The sequence below is a fragment of the Carettochelys insculpta genome, chromosome 1 (assembly GCF_033958435.1).
Source record: "Carettochelys insculpta isolate YL-2023 chromosome 1, ASM3395843v1, whole genome shotgun sequence".
Lineage (NCBI taxonomy): Eukaryota > Metazoa > Chordata > Testudines > Carettochelyidae > Carettochelys > Carettochelys insculpta.
The window spans coordinates 377,451,568-377,469,948 of NC_134137.1; the positions used below are offsets into that span (position 1 = coordinate 377,451,568).

General features: G+C 45.6%; 1 protein-coding gene across 2 annotated transcripts in view; it reads right to left on the reverse strand.

Moving 5' to 3' along the window:
* TASOR2 (transcription activation suppressor family member 2) overlaps positions 1-18,381 on the reverse strand; it is a 92,106-nt gene that overhangs the window by 39,313 nt on the left and 34,412 nt on the right. The window contains exons 7-15 of one of the 2 annotated variants that reach the window (XM_074976148.1): positions 18,132-18,256; positions 18,014-18,033; positions 17,811-17,910; positions 13,592-13,692; positions 12,611-12,714; positions 9,032-9,104; positions 8,844-8,915; positions 3,627-3,977; positions 1,830-2,066 (exon numbers count right to left, since the gene is read on the reverse strand). In XM_074976148.1, the coding sequence (XP_074832249.1) occupies positions 1,830-2,066; positions 3,627-3,977; positions 8,844-8,915; positions 9,032-9,104; positions 12,611-12,714; positions 13,592-13,692; positions 17,811-17,910; positions 18,014-18,033; positions 18,132-18,256 (1,183 nt within the window). Of the gene's footprint in view, positions 1-1,829; positions 2,067-3,626; positions 4,416-8,843; positions 8,916-9,031; positions 9,105-12,610; positions 12,715-13,591; positions 13,693-17,810; positions 17,911-18,013; positions 18,034-18,131; positions 18,257-18,381 lie in introns of both variants that reach the window. The other variant, XM_074976138.1, reaches the window with a different exon arrangement.

The following is an 18,381-nucleotide window of genomic DNA, read 5'->3' on the forward strand; positions in this document are numbered from 1 at the left end:
ACCACCTTTCTAGGTAACACATTCCAGTGCTTCACCTCCCTCCTGGGGAAGAGTTTTCGTAATATCCAACCTACATCTCCTGCTCTGTAGCTTCAGACCATTGCTCCTTGTTCTGCCATCTGTCACCACTGAGCACAGTCTCTCTCCATCCTCTTTAGAGCCCCCTCTTCAGGAAGTTGAAGGCTGCTATCAAAATGCCCCTCACTCTTCTCTTCTGCAGACTAAATAAGCCCAAATCCCTCAGCCTCTCCTCAGAGGTCATTTGCTCCAGCCCCCTAATCATTTTCATTGCCCTCCACTAAACCCTCTCCAATGCATCCACATCCCTTCTATACTGGGGGGGCCCAGAACTGGACACAATACTCCAGATGTGGCCTCACCAGTGCCAAGTAGAGAGGAATAACAACTTCTCTAGATGTTGAATAGTAACAGAGATGAGAAAGATGATGTCTGTCTGGATCTGGGTGAGTTTTTTCATGTAATTGATGGATCTCCATTCCAAACAGCTAAATGTAGTGCCTTGCATGTTGAATAGTAACAGTAATAGTAACTTATCTAGATCTGCTGGAAATGCCTTTCCTAATGCATCTCAACATGCCATTAGCCTTCTTGGCTACAAGGACACACTCTTGACTCATATCCAGCCTCTTGTCCACTGTAATGCTCAGATCTTTTTCTGCTTCACTGCCACTTAGCCATTCGGTCCCCAGACTGTAACAGTGCTTGGGATTCTTCCATCCGAAGTGCAGGACTCTGCACATCTCCTCATTGAACCTCATCAAATTTCTTTTGGCCCAATTCTCCAATTTGTCTAGGTCACTCTGGACCCTATCCCTGCCCTCCAATGTATCTACCTGACCCCCTAGCTTAGTGTCATCTGAAAATCTGCTGAGGGTGCAATCCTTCCCCTCGTCCGGGTCCCCTCCAAGATTTTGCTGAGGACTGAGGTAAAGCTGACTGGTCTATAGTTCCCTGGACTGTCCTTTCCTTTTCTAAAGATGGGCACTAAATTTGCCTTTTTCCAATAATCTGGGCTCTCTCCCGATCTCCACGAGTGTTCAAAGATAACAGCCAAAGGCTCTGCAATGACATCTGCCAATTCCTTCAGTGCCCTTGGATGCATTAAATCCGGACCCATGGATTTGTGTGTGTCTAGTTTTTCTAAATAGCTCTTACCCCGTTCTTTCCCCACCGAGGGCTGCCCACCTCCTTCCCACACTGCACTGCCTAGCGCCGTTGTCGGTGAGCTGACCTTGTCCGTGAAGACTGAGCCAAAAAAAAGCATTGAGTACTTCAGCCTTTCCCACATCGTCTGCCACCAGGTTACCTCCCTCACCCAGTAACAGCCCCACACCCTCCTTGATCACCCTCTTTTAGTTAACATGCCTGTAGAACCCCTTCTCGTTGCCTTTCACATTCCTTGCTAGACACAGCTGCAATTTCCTGATTACTCCCCGTCATTCTCTTCCTCAGTCATCTGTCCAAGTTTCCACTTCTTATATGCACCCTTTGCGAGTTCAAGCTCCCCAAGGATTTCCCTGGTAAGACATGCTGGTTGCCTTCCATATTTGCTTTTCTTTCTGCTCATCGGGATGGTTTATTCCTGTGCATTTGATCCGTGTTCAGCTTGCTGCATGCACTAGTATGTTGCAAACCTCTCTAGTAAAACTGTAACCATCGTAAACGTGACGTTTCTGAGCAATCGATTCAGCTGAAAAAAGCAGCTGAGCTGTGGAATTGTTTGTCTCATTGAAGCGTGCCATGTGACTGAACGGGGTAGGAAACACTGTTCTAAATGGAAAGTTATATACAAAGAACCGCATTCTTACCTGGTTCCAACTGCTCTCTGGCTTTAGGGTTACAGGCCTCTTTAGTTACAGCTTCTATTGCCTCACTTTTCGTTTGCTCTGTGACCTTGTCAGAAGCGTGTTCCTTTTTTGCATCGATTTTTTTCAGTTTCTTTAGTTTCTTGGTTTCCAAAGGAGTATCTTCAGGCGAAGAAGTTCCTTTAGTCGTAGGTTCAGATTGTGTTCGATGTATGAATTCCGCAGACAGTACCTCTGCCCCTTGGATAAAGAAAAGTCTTTTTAAAGGGGGTTAGTTTAAAAAGCATTTAAAAAGAAACTGCGGTTTCAACAGATTGAGGAATGTAAAAGTCACTGCTGACAAATCAGTGCTGCTGAGCATACAGCATAAGTAGTGCCTGATGAGAAGCGGTTTAAAAGATTTGATTTTACGAAGTGCAGCACATGATTGAAAGTAACCAGCAACTGCTGATTAAAATTAAAGCTTCAATTCATGAGCTTATTGGTGCACTACTTCTGAACACATTCACTGTCCAAGAACCAGCACTTTACTGGATCTCGTAGGACAAGTTGCTGTACTCCTGCTAGGCACACCTAGACCTGAAGCCTAGATGGACGGCACTGAGTTAGCATCCCAAGTGGCTTCTGAGCACTTGTCTCCTATTGCTCAGAATTGCAGCCAGGAGCAGAGGCTTTGGGGTCATTTTGAAAGGGAAGACAGCGTGATGGAGGATGGAGTCAGGCATGTGCAGCTGTACCCCCGATTTCCACTCCATAGGAGGGGGAAAACCACTGCAGACGGCACCAATTCAACCAAGCACGCATGAAAGACCTGCTCCAGATGTTGCAGCTTAGTGGGACAAAACACCAGCTGCCTAATGTCCCGGAACGGCTGTCGCATGTGGCCAATGGCTTTGCACGCGCAAGGCATTTTGGCTGCAAGTTTATTGCCCTGTTTTTTCACCGAGGTTGTGTCTACACTTGCATTCGTCTTTCGAACGAGGCGTGCAAATGAGGGAAATGGCAAACGCTAATGAGGTGCAAGTTTGTATACCTGGGACCTCATTTGCATATTCTTACTTCAAAATAGCTTCTTTCAAAAGAAGAAAGCCAGTGTAGACGCTGCTCTTTTGAAAGTAAACCCATCTTTGAAAGAATCCTTCTTCCTGTTAAAAAAAGGAAGGATCCTTTCGAAGATGGGGTTTACTTTCGAAAGAGCAGCGTCTACACGTTTTTTTCCTTTCAAAAGAAGCTATTTCGAAATAGGAATATGCAAATGAGGTGCCGGATACGCAAATATACACCTCATTTGCAATTCCGGTTTCCCTCATTTGCATACCTTTTGAAAGAGGAATGCAGGGGTTGACACAGCCCTAGTGTCACGAGAGTCCCAGCGAGAACAAGAGTCCCTTGTATGGAAGCCAGAAGGAAAATCACAAAACAAAGGTACTCAGTCAACTAGCAAGAAGTGCTGCCTCGGCAACTTCTCTACCTGCCTCCAGTACTGACCCCCGTTTGGTGTTATTGTTAACATTCTGACACCAGGCAGGAATCGAATGGCGTTCCTTAAATCTACAGGTTGAACCTCTCTAATCAGCACCCTCGGGACCTGACCAGTGTCGGATGAATTTGTCTGACCACGGGAGGTCCGATATTTTCTAGCAGCGTTACCAACAGTTTCACTGCTGATTGGGCAATTAGAAGACATTTAGGCTCAACCTATATTACACGCAGACAAGACAATTGTGACAGCGTTTAAACCTTAGCCATGGCTTATACAGGAAAAGGTTTTTCGAGCGTGTTAGTTTATATGGCGCTTACCTCTTTTCCTTTCATGTGGAAACTGCAAATTTGCTAATTTAAGTGTGGGTTCGTTGGAATTGGTTGTAAGCCCTTGTTTTTTGGGAAAAGGAAAAGAAACATTCATCTTTTTAGTTTTGGTCCCCTTTCTGTTGTTGTCCACCACAGAAAGAATTTTTAAAGGGGCCCACTTCTTCTTTGTGCTAGTCACAATGGCTTTGCTGCATCTCCTCTTATTTTGCTGCATCTTCAGATTCCCAGCTGGGTTCCTGTCTACCTTAACATCGTCACGCAACTGGCTCACTTCCGGAGCGTTCTTTGTTTTTTCAGTTTCAACTCTTATCTCTGCTGCTATGTCAGGAAGCCCCGAGTCTGGTGGCAAAACCAAAGAAGAGTCAGCTTCCTGAATTCTGTCAGAAGCATGATGCAGCGACTGAGGATTGCCTGCCAAACAATCTAAGGCCACAGACATTTCCAAAGAATAGCTTCCGGGGTCTGAAATATAGGACTGCAATCGAGAAAATGATTGTTTGGGGCATTTGTCAGCAGGAGAAATGCTTTCAAATGTATTTGGTGATGGAGCGAAAGAAAGGGACAGATTGTCGGGTTTGCCAGAAGCTGTGGGTGAATTTTTATCAAGTTTTGCAAATTCCTGGAAGCAGCGTTTAACCAAAATGCCGGAATGGACGCCCTCCTCTGATGGACACTTTGCTGCCGCCTGTAAAGCATAGTGAAGGCCAGGCAAAATGGAGGTAACTTTTAAAGCGATCTCACTGTGTTCATTTTCACACTTTGGTTCTTGGTTTTCTACTGCAAAGAAAAAAGGTACGTCAGTAACATATATCACACACACACAAACACACACACACACACACACACCAGTGCTAAAGTAACACTAAATGTCTCAAAAACCCACAAAAAGCTCTCCCCAAGACATTCTCCTCACTTGATGGCTCCTTGTAACTCCTACTCAATGTCAGGAGCGCTCCGTGTGGCTGTCAAACGTAGACGAGGTCCCAGAGTTGAGAAAGACATTCTAAGCTAAAATTTTTTTCATTAGCTCGTCCCATTGTGCAAGTTGTTACCGAGGTTTTACAGAACACAGTGTAACATTACATAGCGCGCACAGATCCATGTCAATTATCCGAATGTTTCCAAGGAAATCTGAAGTGTTGGTTCTATATAAATGTGAAATTTGAGCGCTCTCAAAATTCAGGTGACTGGGACTGACCTGTGCTATTTCCTCTCTCTGTTTAGATGCTACCTTCAGTCGTGCTTGGGTAACCCACTCCGCTACTGGGTGTGGTTCGCTGTCCCATGTAGTGGCACCCAGACCACTTACACAACAAAAGAATGAGTCTCCTCTGCAGTCTCATGTGAGACACAGCTGGCTTTTAGCTCAAATTAGAGGCTCCGGCACAAAGCCCCAGAAGTGTGAGGTTAGAGTCTGCCTGGTGGCAGTCACGCTGGCATCTTTCCTATGCAGACCACTGGGGAAAGTAATTAGCTTAGAAACTACATTTCTACCAAACAAAAGATGTACAGTATATTGTGCAGAACAGGGGAAGGAGGGTATGATCAGGAGGTGTGATGGTAATGCAAGTTAATAATAATGACAGACTGTTACCAATAGGGCCAGAATTTTATCACCCATTATTTTCAACACCAGGGAAAGAGATGTCTCTGTTTGTTCCACACGCCTGCTCTTGGGAGGAATTCATCTGAAGGCAGAGTCTGGTGATTTCAGACCACGCCCTTCCCATGAATACCATACGATGGGCCGGGGTCTTTCAAGGTGCACAGTTTGTGCAGCCTATTGCAGCAGGATAAATCATGCAATCCCACAGCTGCAACACAAGCCCTTGTTCGAGAATGCAGCGGCACTTCGGCTCCCTGGGTTGAGCAATTCCAACCCCAACACACTTCCCCTACGTTCTTCCCACTGGCTGGGGTTCGTAGTCTGAGTTGAAACTTCAGAGAGCTCATTACCCAGTTATTTTCGAGCGTTGGCACCAGACCTGCTAGCCCTAGTTTGCTGAGCCGGGAGGGGAGGCCAAAGCTGTCTAAACATCATTTTAGGTCAGCTCACAAGAGAGACTGTTAATTTTCAAAGCCTTTTCACCTCAGCTTTCCAAGGGCATAAGAATGGCCAGACTGGCTCAGACCAAACGTCCACCTAGCCCAGTATCCTTTTTAAAAGCTGTTCAGTGGCCTGCCACATTAAAGGTGTGTCTACACTAGGAACTAACTTCGAAGTTAGGCACTACTTTGAAGTAGCCACCAGAGAGTCGACAAACACATTTTCCTTTACTTTGAAGTTAACTTTGAAGTAGGGAGTCCAACTCTGAAGTCCTTACGCCATTAGCTGAGCCATTAGCTCTCATTTTTGGAAAGTCATGGGAGACAGGAGAGATTCCAGAAGACTGGAAGAGGGCAAATATAGTGCCCATCTACAAAAAGGGGAACAAGAACAACCCAGGAAACTACAGGCCAGTCAGCTTAACTTCTGTGCCAGGAAAGGTAATGGAGCAGGTATTTAAGGAAGTCATCTGCAAGCACTTGGAAGGTAGTAAAGTGATAGGGAACAGCCAGCATGGTTTTGTAAAAAACAAATCATGTCAAACCAACCTGATAGCTTTTTTTGACACGATAACGAGACTCGTAGATAAGGGAGAAGCAGTGGATGTGGTGTACCTAGACTTTAGTAAAGCATTTGATACGGTCTCGCATAATATTCTTATCGACAAACTAGGCAAGTCCAACTTAAATGGGGCTGCAATAAAGTGGGTGCATAACTGGCTGGCTAATCGTACCCAGAGAGTAGTTGTTAATGGTGCTCAATCCTGCTGGAAAAGCATAACAAGTGGGGTTCCGCAGGGGTCTGTTTTGGGACCAGTTCTGTTCAATATCTTCATTAATGATTTGGATATTGGCATAGAAAGTACGCTTATTAAGTTTGCAGATGATACCAAGCTGGGAGGGGTTGCATCTACCTTGGAGGATAGGGTCATAATTCAGAATGATCTAGATAAATTGGAGAAATGGTCTGAAGTAAACAGGATGAAGTTTAATAAAGATAAATGTAAGGTGTTGCACTTAGGAAGGAATAATCTGTTTTACACATACAGAATGGGAAAAGACTGTCTAGGAAGGAGTACAGCAAAAAGGGATCTAGGGGTTCTAGTAGATCACAAGTGAAATATGAGTCAACAGTGTGATGCTGTTGCAAAAAAAGCAAACATGATTCTGGGATGCATTAGCAGGTGTGTTGTGAACAAGACACGAGAAATCATTCTTCCGCTCTACTCTGCACTGGTTAGGCCTCGGCTGGAATATTGTGTCCAGTTCTGGGCACCCCAATTCAAGAAAGATGTGGAGAAATTCGAGAAGGTCCAGAGAAGAACAACTAGAATGATAAAAGGTCTGGAGAACATTACTTATGAAGAAAGGCTGAAAGAATTGGGCTTGTTTAGCTTGGAAAAAAGAAGATTGAGGGGGGACATGATAGCGGTTTTCAGATATCTTAAAGGGTGTCATAAGGAGGAGGGAGAAAACTTGTTCTTCTTGGCCTCTGAGGAGAGAACAAGAGGCAATGGACTTAAGCTGCAGCAAGGGAAGTTTAGGTTGGACATTAGGAAAAAGTTCCTAACTGTCAGGGTGGTCAAGTACTGGAATAAGTTGCCAAGAGAGGTTGTGGAATCTCCCTCGCTGGAGATATTTAAGAACAGATTAGATAGATGTCTATCAGGGATGGTGTAGATAGTGGTCGGTCCTGCCGTCGGGGTAGGGGGCTGGACTCGATGGCCTCTCGAGGCCCCTTCCGGTCCTAGTGTTCTATGATTCTATTCCCAGGAATGGAGTAGCACCCTACTTTGAAGTTTAACCTCTAAGTACAGTGTGTGTAGACTCTCTGGTGTGTAGACTCTCTCAAAGTTGTTTTTCAAAGTAAGCAACTTCGAAATTATTTTTGTAGTACAGACACCGCCTAGGAGAATTCCCTGTGATAATGAATTAAGGAGATGAGTGCATGTGAGACAGCACGCAGGATTTAACTGCCATTTTTTCCATACGATTAAATTAATAAACTGTAGATGTGAATACCAACCCCATCTACAATGCAGGATATAAACGTAATCTACAGATACAGAATGTTATGGAGAAGTTGAAGTTGCATCATAAGTCATGACTGATGTATGTTTCAATTTGCAACCTTCATTTTGCTTTAATTCAATTTTTCACACATAACAGAGGCAAATCTAAGACCACAAACAGCAGTAAATGTAAGTAGTGCTTTACTCAACAAAGCTCCTAGACTTAACTTCTAGTTCAGGGGGTCAGCAGCCTTTCCTAGACAGAGTGCAGAAATTTGACCTGTAGGTCTCTAGGTTCAAGTGCCAGTTACACTTTTTAAAGTCACTAAGGCCACGTCTACACTAGCCCCAAACTTCAAAATGGCCACGCAAATGGCCATTTCAAAGTTTACTAATGAAGCGCTGAAATGCATATTCAGCGCTTCATTAGCATGCGGGCGGCCGCGGCACTTCGAAATTGACGCACCTCGCCGCCACGTGGGTTGTCCCGACAGGGCTCCTTTTCGAAAGGACCCCGCCTACTTGAGCTCATGGGAATAAGGGGACTTCGAAGTAGGCGGGGTCCTTTCGAAAAGGAGCCCCATCGGGATGAGCCGCGCGGCGGCGAGGCACGTCAATTTCGAAGTGCCGCGGCCGCCCGCATGCTAATGAAGCGCTGAATATGCATTTCAGCGCTTCATTAGTAAACTTCGAAATGGCCATTTGCGTGGCCATTTCGAAGTTTGGGGCTAGTGTAGACACAGCCTAATAGTCCTGCTTACAATAGCTTCATTAATCAATAAATGAAGACACAGAGCTTCACCATATAGGTGGTGATCGGTAGCATTAGCTGGTCTTTTGCTAATCCACAGCTCCCAGCTACATGGGGGAGGCAGGGTGGGGCTGAGCTCCCGAAGGAAATCGCCTTACATGCCATTCTTGGCACCCACGCTATGGGTTGCTGACCTCTGTTCTAGTTCTTAATGCGAGTGTCATTCGAAGCTTTATCATAAGTAAACCACTGTTTACAAGTCAATCAGCACCAGAGTTTGACAACCTGCAGACAAAAAGGCCCAAAGGGAATCATGCAATCAAAACACAAATGCTATGTTTTTACACCCGGTTCAATATTTTGATGCTTACAACAGATGCAAACAGAGCTTCCTACCTGTCAAACACACAGATCTAGATGAAGTGAATAAAAACAATGCTTGGAGCTTGATCGGCTCACCTAGGTCACCTGTAAAACAAAAAAAGGAAACGCAGTATGTTTATTAAAAAAGAGTGTGTTCTACCATTTTAAAACCAAAAGTCACAATATTTGAAGTATTTATGTAGGCCTTAATAAATTCTTACCTTTGTCCCCTGTTAACGCAGAGGATGCAAGTAAAATAAGAAACCCTTGATCTTGTAAATATTTGATGATTGCCTAGAAGAAGTGCATATGAAACTATAGTGAGTTTTTTTTTTGTTTTCTTTAAAGCAAATTCATTACCCATGAAAGACATACAGCATCATCCCCGCACTGCGGATTTCCCTACCATGGCCTCAACAAAACCTCAAGATGCCCTGCAACCTTCAGACCTGCCTCTGCTTTTGCTCTCTGTCAACAAGAGTGCCAGCTGCGGTGATTTTCTAATGTAACTGTTCTCTTTGGCCAGGTCTACACTATGGCAAAAAAAATCGATTTAAGATACACAACTCTAGCTATGAGCACTGCGTAGCTGGAGTCGATGTATTAGAAATCGATTTGTCTTGCTGTCCACACAGCAGGAGGCCAATGGGAGAAACTTTCCCATCGACATCCCTTACTCGGAGTACCACGGTCAACAGTGGAGCCTGGATGGTTTGATTTATCACGCCCTCAGTAGGCATGCTAAATCGAACCCCGAAAGATCAACCTCTATTGCGTTGATCTTCTGTTAAGTGTAGATGTACTCCTAGAAATATACAAGCAACATCCACTCAATTCTTATATAGGACATCAATGAGCCACAGTCAACTGAAAAAAATGTTTCAACTGTTACTAGCCTGTGCCAGTCTGAGCTAGATGAAATTATCCATATTTTCTATCAGTCCCACAAATTCACCCACTTCCTCTTATTTCTTAATATGTTATTTATCCAAAGTTCATACAACAATTTAAAAAGCATCATAGATTCAGGCCCTCACATGCACCAACCACTTGGCACCTTCACAAGAAATAGTTGTATGTATAATGAATCAACAGCAGAAAAATTTGTCCAAGTAAATCAAAGAGCAAAACATAACTCCAGTATCCAACCAGCATGCAATAAACAAACCACCCACATCACCAAACCACAATGAAAATAAAATATTCCATGTTTGACTTACTAATATAAACAACTTGGGAAACCGTAAACCCAAAACACGTTCATGATGACAACACAGTAAATTTAGAAAAATTAAGTAATTTCACTCTATAATAGCAAAACAAATTAACAGGAAAACATTTTAAAGATGTTTTGAAGCAGTACACGCAAAGAATAAAAGCTAAGCTGATCACGAAATTATAGCAACGCACATCCCAATAAATACAACAATGGCATTTCTTATGAAGACTGAAAGTGGCGAGGATCGGGAAACAGCAATCTGTAATCACATAGCAGAGTTTAAAAAAGATTTCAGACTGTATACTGAACAAACTAGGCACAGTGTGATTCCAAACAGCACACGTGAGCCTGTTTGGTACTTTCATTTTCAGTCTGCAAGAAGAGTACCTTAACCCCACACAGTTGAAAGTGAAACAATAATGCTGGTCATAGTAGTTTCACTTTCAATTAGGTGCTAGCCAAGCAAAATCACCAGCAATTAATTTGAACATATTGTAAATAAATAAGAATATAATAAAAAGCCGCAGAGCAGACCAAAGCTGGTTGCCTCCTTGAAACACGGAAGAGGTTTTCCAGCCCAATTTGACTATTTTCGATACTTCAAACACAACGTTTAAATTTTCTTATTTGCATTCACTTCCCGATCCCTATTCACCATCCACTTTGACTTTACGGGTCCTTCTGAGATTTCCTTCGACCCAGGACTTAATTTGCATTGAAAGAGCTGGTGGACCTCAAGCAATTTTTGATGTTCACCACTGACCCAGAGGCGCCAGGTCTATGATCCGCCAAGCCTTGAGTGGGCTGGGCTCACCCCTGGCACAAATGAAATACTGATTCTGCTCATACCACATGGGACCTCTTCAGCCTTTCTGACAATGAGAAGCTGGAGATAAGGCTGCAGACCCTGGGCCAATCCTCAGCTGGTGTATTTTGAAGTCAGCCAGAGCGGCAGCCAGTTTATAACAGCTGTGACTCTGGACGCTATGGAAAGGAAGCGTTGGACGGGTACAGAAACAGGGGGAAAGGTGGAGGGAAGCTTCACCAATCTCAGGGACCACAGGTTGCAGAGCCCACCTAGATGGGAGGGAATCGTTCTCTACATGATTCTGACCATTAGGCTGGGCACAGGGACAGAGCGAAGCACTGAGAGGAAGCCGGCACACTGTGCTGAATGCACTTTTCAGTACCAGGCATCCACGGCAGTGGAGCAGTTCACCTGCAGAGCAGGGAAATGCCTCCACAGCTGCAGAACTCAGGATGCAGACGAAGGTTCGCAAGCAGGGGTGGGCGAATATGGCTTACAGGCTGGATGCAGCCTGTCAAACCTTTGGATCCAACCTGCTGTGGTCTGGGGGACCCTTGGATAGGTTCCTGTCTGCCACAGCCCCACACACTGCTCAGTGTGGCTGGGGCCAGTGTGGATGTCTTTCTGCGGTGCACCTCTTGGGGGAGGAGGTCTCTGCACACTGTCCCCGCCCCCAGGGCAATCCTGGCAATGCTCATTGGCTGGAACCTTATGGGCACACGCAGCATGCACAGGGACCCTCTGGCGCCTTCCCCATAAGCTGCACAGAGACACATGCTCTGGAGCAACTGCATGATGGTTTGAGCTGCACGTGGGGCTACAGCAGCCAGGGCGCCTGCTCGAGGGTCCCTCTGGGAGCTGCCTGTGGTAAGCGCCTCCCATTCAGAGCCTGCGCTTGGCACCTGCACCTAGCACCCGACCCTTTCCCACACTCCAATCCACTGCCCACAGGCAACATGTTGGGGTGCACAGGGGGCACGTGTGGCCCACGTCAGCCCCCCACCCTCACCATGAGCACCACATGAGTACAGGGCAGTCTCGCCCCTTCCCTGCAGCAGCATGACCCAAAAGTGCTACCTCTCGGCTGTGCTGCTCCAGTGGAGGGGGGAACTGGCCCTGCACCCACTGGCAGTGGCAGACGGAGGCAGAGCAAGGGTGGGAAAGGGGTGGGGCATGGGCGGCTCGGGGAGGGGCAGGGACACTTGGCTGGTGCACCCCCCGCTATCCCCGCATCGGTCGTCTCCACCCCTGCCCCAGATCTTAACCCCTCCTTCACCCAAACTCTCCCAGATCCTGCACCCCCTCCCAGCTCAGAATCCTCCCCTGTACACAACCCCCCTCCCACACCTCTTCTCTCAGTGATTCACTCCCCACCAGCTTAACACGTAGAATGCACAAAGGGTCCTTTAACCGTATGATTTACTCTAAAATAGTAAAAGCCCTGCTGAATTACTCCTTTATAAAATAACCCCATCTCAGCAAGATAAAGACAGACTCGAAGATCTTGAAAATGCATTGAAAACAGTGCTGTGTTTCATTCATGCTAGAAACCAGGTCAAAACCTGTACCCTGTAATCTACTGTCTATGCTTCATTAATTACAGTTCCCCCTTAAAAATATACAGCATGCTGCTTGTCAAAGTTAAGTAGCTCAGATTCTAGCTTGTATTATTTAGGTTGAGCCTGTAAGCTCCTTTAAAAGACACAGAATCTGCTCAATTAATTAAAGATGACCCCTTCCCCTTGAGCTACAATCACTTAAAACACTTCTTACCAAATCCTTTTCCTTTAAGTTTTCTAATAATGAATCCATTTTATGTTGGTCTTTATTTAATAGTTCCACTTCATACAAACTGAAGTAAATGTCTTGATAACGGACTGGGAAGAAAACAAAGAAAACAAACGGACTTAAATGAACCTCTGGCATACAAAAAGAAAAACAAAAAACATTCCATGTTGAACCTCTTTCGTCTGGCAACATCCGCTGTCAAGCATGATATCAGTTAGCTGGGGCACAACTTATCATGGGTGTGGCCAACTTTCCCACGGTGCCACAAAGTTTGCTTCCAGCCACCAGTCCTGGCTCTCAGTGTTCTGCACTGTTATTTACCCCTAAATATAAAGCAGTGGAAGTGTTGGTAATGCTGCTAAACAATATCAACCTCCTGTGGTCTGGCAAATACTCAGGTTCAGCCCCGGTCAGGTCCCGAGGGTGCCCAGACTAGAGAGGTTCAACCTGTAGCTTAGTCAGCCTCTTTTTCCTCCTCTCCCTAAATCTGTTCTAATATGAGAATTCCTTACACCTCGCTTGAAATGGCATCCTCCAAACTTCTCCTGAACTCCTGTGGATTTCCCCATTTAATTTCCCTTACTCACAGACCCCAAGAGTCACAGCTGCATTCCCTCTAGCAGAGATCTGGGCTCTGCTCCCCACTGCCTCTGTTTTGGTGGCTGACCAAAGGTTTCTAGACTGCGTCATGAGGCCTACACTTTGTCTGCTAAATACTTCCTACTGGCTCAGGAGCGAGTGAGGATGGGTTCGACATGGCAAGATTTAGAGTAATCTCAGACCGTTGATAGATGGGGGTAGCAACAAGGGAGGTTCAGGCTCTGAGTTTGGATACGCAACATGAGAAGACTCTTGTGCTGCCCCACGTTGCCTGATTAAAAGGGCTACTTTCAAAGAAAACAACCCTGTGTGAAAAACAATGAGAAAAATACGCCTTAGTCCCACCGTGCCTGACCTTACCCATACCTTCGTTTCGAGTGTAATTATTTTTTCCAAATGCAGCTTCCGGTAGCTTTTTTTTCAAATCAGACACACCCATGACGTATTTCATTTCCAGCTTCGCTGGCCTAGCAAAGGAAGATCCAAAGGGGTAAAGATTAAATACACATATGAAATAATTCCATTTCCAACTCAAATGATGAATGACATCTTATAGCATTGCAACACTGAAAACTGGAGAACTCTGCATTCCATTGGCTAGAACTCTGATATACAGATTATCCTTTGCAGTGGTTGTAACTACACCAATTCCAGGATATCAGAGAGATGAGATGGATGAAGTACAGGTTGAACCTCTCATATCCAGCGCCCTCAGGACCCGAACAGTGCTGTTCAAGAGAATCTGATGGACCAAGTGAGGTCATATTGTCGAGCCACATTACCAGCATTTCCATTTCTTATTGGACTCTTAGAATACATTTAGGGGTAAATTACAGTTACATAACAGCACTGAACACTGACAGCCAGGACTGGTGGCGAGAATCAAACTTTACAGGATCATGGGAAACGTGGCCACACCCATGACAAGCGGTCATCCAGCTAACTCTCACCATGCTGGATTATGCAGCTTGCCGGATTAGAGAGGTTCACCCTGTAGTATTTTATTGGACCAACTTCTCTCTCTTTCACCATCAGAAGCTGGTCCGATGATAATTTTTTATGTCACCCATTTTGTCTCTCTCATATTGATTACTGGCACCTAGCTAAAGATTTCAGAAATGGACCTAACAAAATGAATGAGTTTCCACTGACAAAACAGAATATTCTTATCAAAAAACTAGGCAAATACAATTTAGATGAGGCTACTATACGGTGGGTGCATAACTGGCTGGATAACCGTACTCAGAGAGTAGTTCTTAATGGTTCTCAATCCTGCTGGAAAAGTATAACAAGTGGGGTTCCGCAGGGGTCTGTGTTAGGACTGGTTCTGTTCAATATATTCATCAATGATTTAGATATTGGCATAGAAAGTACGCTTGTTAAGTTTGCAGATGATACCAAGATGGGAGGGGTTGCAACTGCTTTGGACGATAGGGTCATAATTCAAAATGATCTGGATAAATTGGAGAAGTGGTCTGAGGTAAACAGGATGAAGTTTAATAAGGACAAATGCAAAGTGCTCCACTTGGGAAGGAACAATCAGTTTCACACATACAGAATGGGGAGAGACTGTCTAGGAATGACTACAGCAGAAAGGGATCTAGGGGTTATAGTGGACCACAAGATAAATGAGTCAACAGTGTGATGCTGTTGCAAAAAAAGCAAACATGATTCTGGGATGCATTAACAGGTGTGTTGTAAACAAGACATGAGGAGTCATTCTTCTGCTCTACTCTGCGCTGGTTAGGCCTCAGCTGGAGTATTGTGTCCAGTTCTGGGCACTACAGTTCAAGAAAGATGTGGAGAAATTAGAGAGGGTCCAGAAAAGAGCGACAAGAATGATTAAAGGTCTAGAGAATGTGACCTGTGAAAAAAGGCTGAAAGAATTGGGCTTGTTTAGTTTGGAAAAGAGAAGATTGAGGGGAGACATGATAGCGGTTTTCAGGTATCTAAAAGGGTGTCATAAGGAGGAGGGAGAAAACTTGTTCTTCTTGGCCTCTGAGGACAGAACAAGGGGGCAATGGGCTTAAACTGCAGCAAGGGAGGTTTAGGTTGGACATTAGGAAAAAGTTCCTAACTGTCAGGGTGGTCAAACAGGGGAATAAATTGCCAAGGGAGGTTGTGGAATCTCCATTGCAGGAGATATTTAAGAACAGGTTAGATAGATGTCTGTCAGGGATGGTTTAGACAGTACTTGGTCCTGCCATTGGCCTCTCGAGGTCCCTTCCCTTCCAGTCCTAGTGTTCTATGATTCTATGAAAATTACCTTTTTTAAAAAAATAATACCAATTTATGGCCTCTTTGACCTGCTTGCAATGGTGCCAAATGAGTAATAAATCTCCAAAGACCACTGCAGGCATCAGAAATAATTAACACTTCTGGATAAAAGTGATGCCACCTAATAGTGAAGTGGCCAGTTAGCTGCGTCAAATATAAAAGCATGTCCCTTAGGTGGCAAAAATTATTAGGGCACAAAGCCACAGGGTTGCCTACTGCAGCAAAGGAAGATGGCATTGTGTGTTCTGTACCAGACTCCAGCTGGGACCAGCATCAGCTGGTCTCTATGGATCCAAAGAAACTTTGAACTGTGGCACATGACTGCAAAAAAACAGCATTTGGGCCTGAAGAGTTATAGCCAGACACTACTTGAGAACCTCAGTGAATTGGAAGACAATACATTCTACTCACTCCCGCTTCAAGAGTTTGTTTAAAATCTGTTTTAGCCTGGAGGATAACTCACCCTTCCTGCAAAATTCATAAAAACCAGAGCTAACGTGGGGAGAAAGTATGATCAGAAGAAAAACAAACAGAAACCCTTCTTGATCTCCATAATGAGTGGCTAGCAAATCCCCAGCACCAAACTGCAAACCCTCTAACGTGTTAAATTCTTCACTGTTACCTAATTTTAACAAAATACTTCAGATAATTTCTTTAGCATCTTATTTGCCATTTCCCCGAGTGGTATCTCAGCAGCTTGACTTTAATCAGTATAATAACAAAGTCTAGTAGCCGTAAGAGAAAGAAAAACCAGGAACAATGTATTGGGCTAAATACTCGAGACCAGACCCCTCACACAGCACAAGAAATATGTCTTTTCCCTGGTGCAGCTCGCCTGACAGCCTGGGGCTTGCAGAGTGAGAGCAGCCACTGCTACCTCTGTGCAGGGGAAGTAGCAGCTCAGAAATGCTGTGAAAGGTCGGGTGCTATGGGTAACCCAGGTACTAAGTGTGAAAATCAGGACCCTTGCAGGAGGGGTGGCCTAGCTGCCTATGTAGGAAAAAGCCCCTAAGACTGGGACAGTCCTGAGAAGATGAGGACATTTGGTCACCCTCAGCCAATGTAAGAAAGTCAGGGGGCTCCTTACCCCCCTAAGCAGGTACAGCTGAGCTTATGCCTGAACCTTTAGCTCAGGGGTGAGAAACCCCAGGCCTGGATCTGGCCCCAGCTTGCCTGGATGCAGACCCTGAAGCTCAGGGCTCCCTTCCCCAGCATCCTGCCCACAGTGGGGTGGGAAATATGGAGCCCCGAGCCTCATAGACCTGATCAGCCAAGCTGTGGCCAGATCCGGCACACAGGCTACGTCTACACGTGCAGCCAACATCGAAATAGCTTATTTCGATGTTACGACATCGAAATAGTCTATTTCGATGAATAACGTCTACACGTCCTCCGGGGCCGGCAACGTCGATGTTCAACTTCGACGTTGCTCAGCCCAACATCGAAATAGGCGCAGCGAGGGAACGTCTACACGCCACAGTAGCACACATCGAAATAGGGATGCCAGGCACAGCTGCAGACAGAGTCACAGGGCGGACTCAACAGCAAGCCGCTCCCTTAAAGGGCCCCTCCCAGACACAGTTGCACTAAACAACACAAGATACACAGAGCTGACAACTGGTTGCAGACCCTGTGCCTGCAGCATGGATCCCCAGCTGCCGCAGAAGCAGCCAGAAGCCCTGGGCTAAGGGCTGCTGCCCACGGTGACCATAGAGCCCCGCAGGGGCTGGAGAGAGAGCATATCTCAACCCCCCAGCTGATGGCCGCCATGGAGGACCCAGCAATTTCGACGTTGTGGGATGCGGATCGTCTACACGGTCCCTACTTCGACATTGAACGTCGAAGTAGGGCGCTATTCCTATCTCCTCATGAGGTTAGCGACTTCGACGTCTCGCCGCCTAACGTCGAAGTTAACTTCGAAATAGCGCCCGATGCGTGTAGACGCGACGGGCGCTATTTCGAAGTTGGTGCCGCTACTTCGAAGTAGCGTGCACGTGTAGACGCAGCTACAGGCAGGGAAGGTTAGGAAGTGGCTCCGGGCTCCACATATGGCCGCTCCTCCTCCCCTGGCTAGGGGAACAGCAGGTCCTGCCTGGAGAGGCTTCCTCACCACTCTGATTGGCCAGAATTCCAGCCAATCAGAGCAGCAGCGGGGTGGTAGATGAATCCCAGCCAATCAGCAGCAGCAGAAGGAAAAGCTCCTTGGTGAGGCTTTCTCCTGCTGTGTCGTTTTGCAGAGGTAAGGTTATTTTTTTTCCCATTTCACTCAGCAGCTAGCCAAACATAATCAAGGGGAAAATATACTTACAGCTGTGCTGGAATCACACCACTATATGGGGACTTGAGGGCTATCTCACACAAGAGGTGCCCCTGGATAGAAAGCTGCCCTCTCCACAGGCAATGAAATGCTAAAAACAAAATTAGAAAAAGAACAGTTAAGCGTAAATGAAAACAAGACAAATACAGCCACATGGATACACCACCCACCACACCAACAAGAGGTTCCCTTACCTTTGCTTTCACGTTCAATTCTAGGGAAAAAGAGGAGGGGGAAAAAAGAAGAACGCTTAAATAGGGTAAAGGAAAAGTAGCACGACTGACTTGTGTACAACAACGTAAAGCTGCTTACATGCTTTTATAGTGTAACGTTGGCATTCTTTTGGATTCAGCGTATTGAAAGGTGATTATTACATAGGGGCAGATCTGTCGAGGGCGTTCAACCATGCTGTCCCCAGAGAATTCATACACATAATACTGGAAAGAAAAAAAGAGGAAAAGCAGATGAAAGAGAATGACTCAGTTCCGCAGTGCCCCGGTGTGGTCCCTCTCCCACCGTGAGCTCACATTCTGTTCAGAAACATTTCTTCAGCCGATCGCTT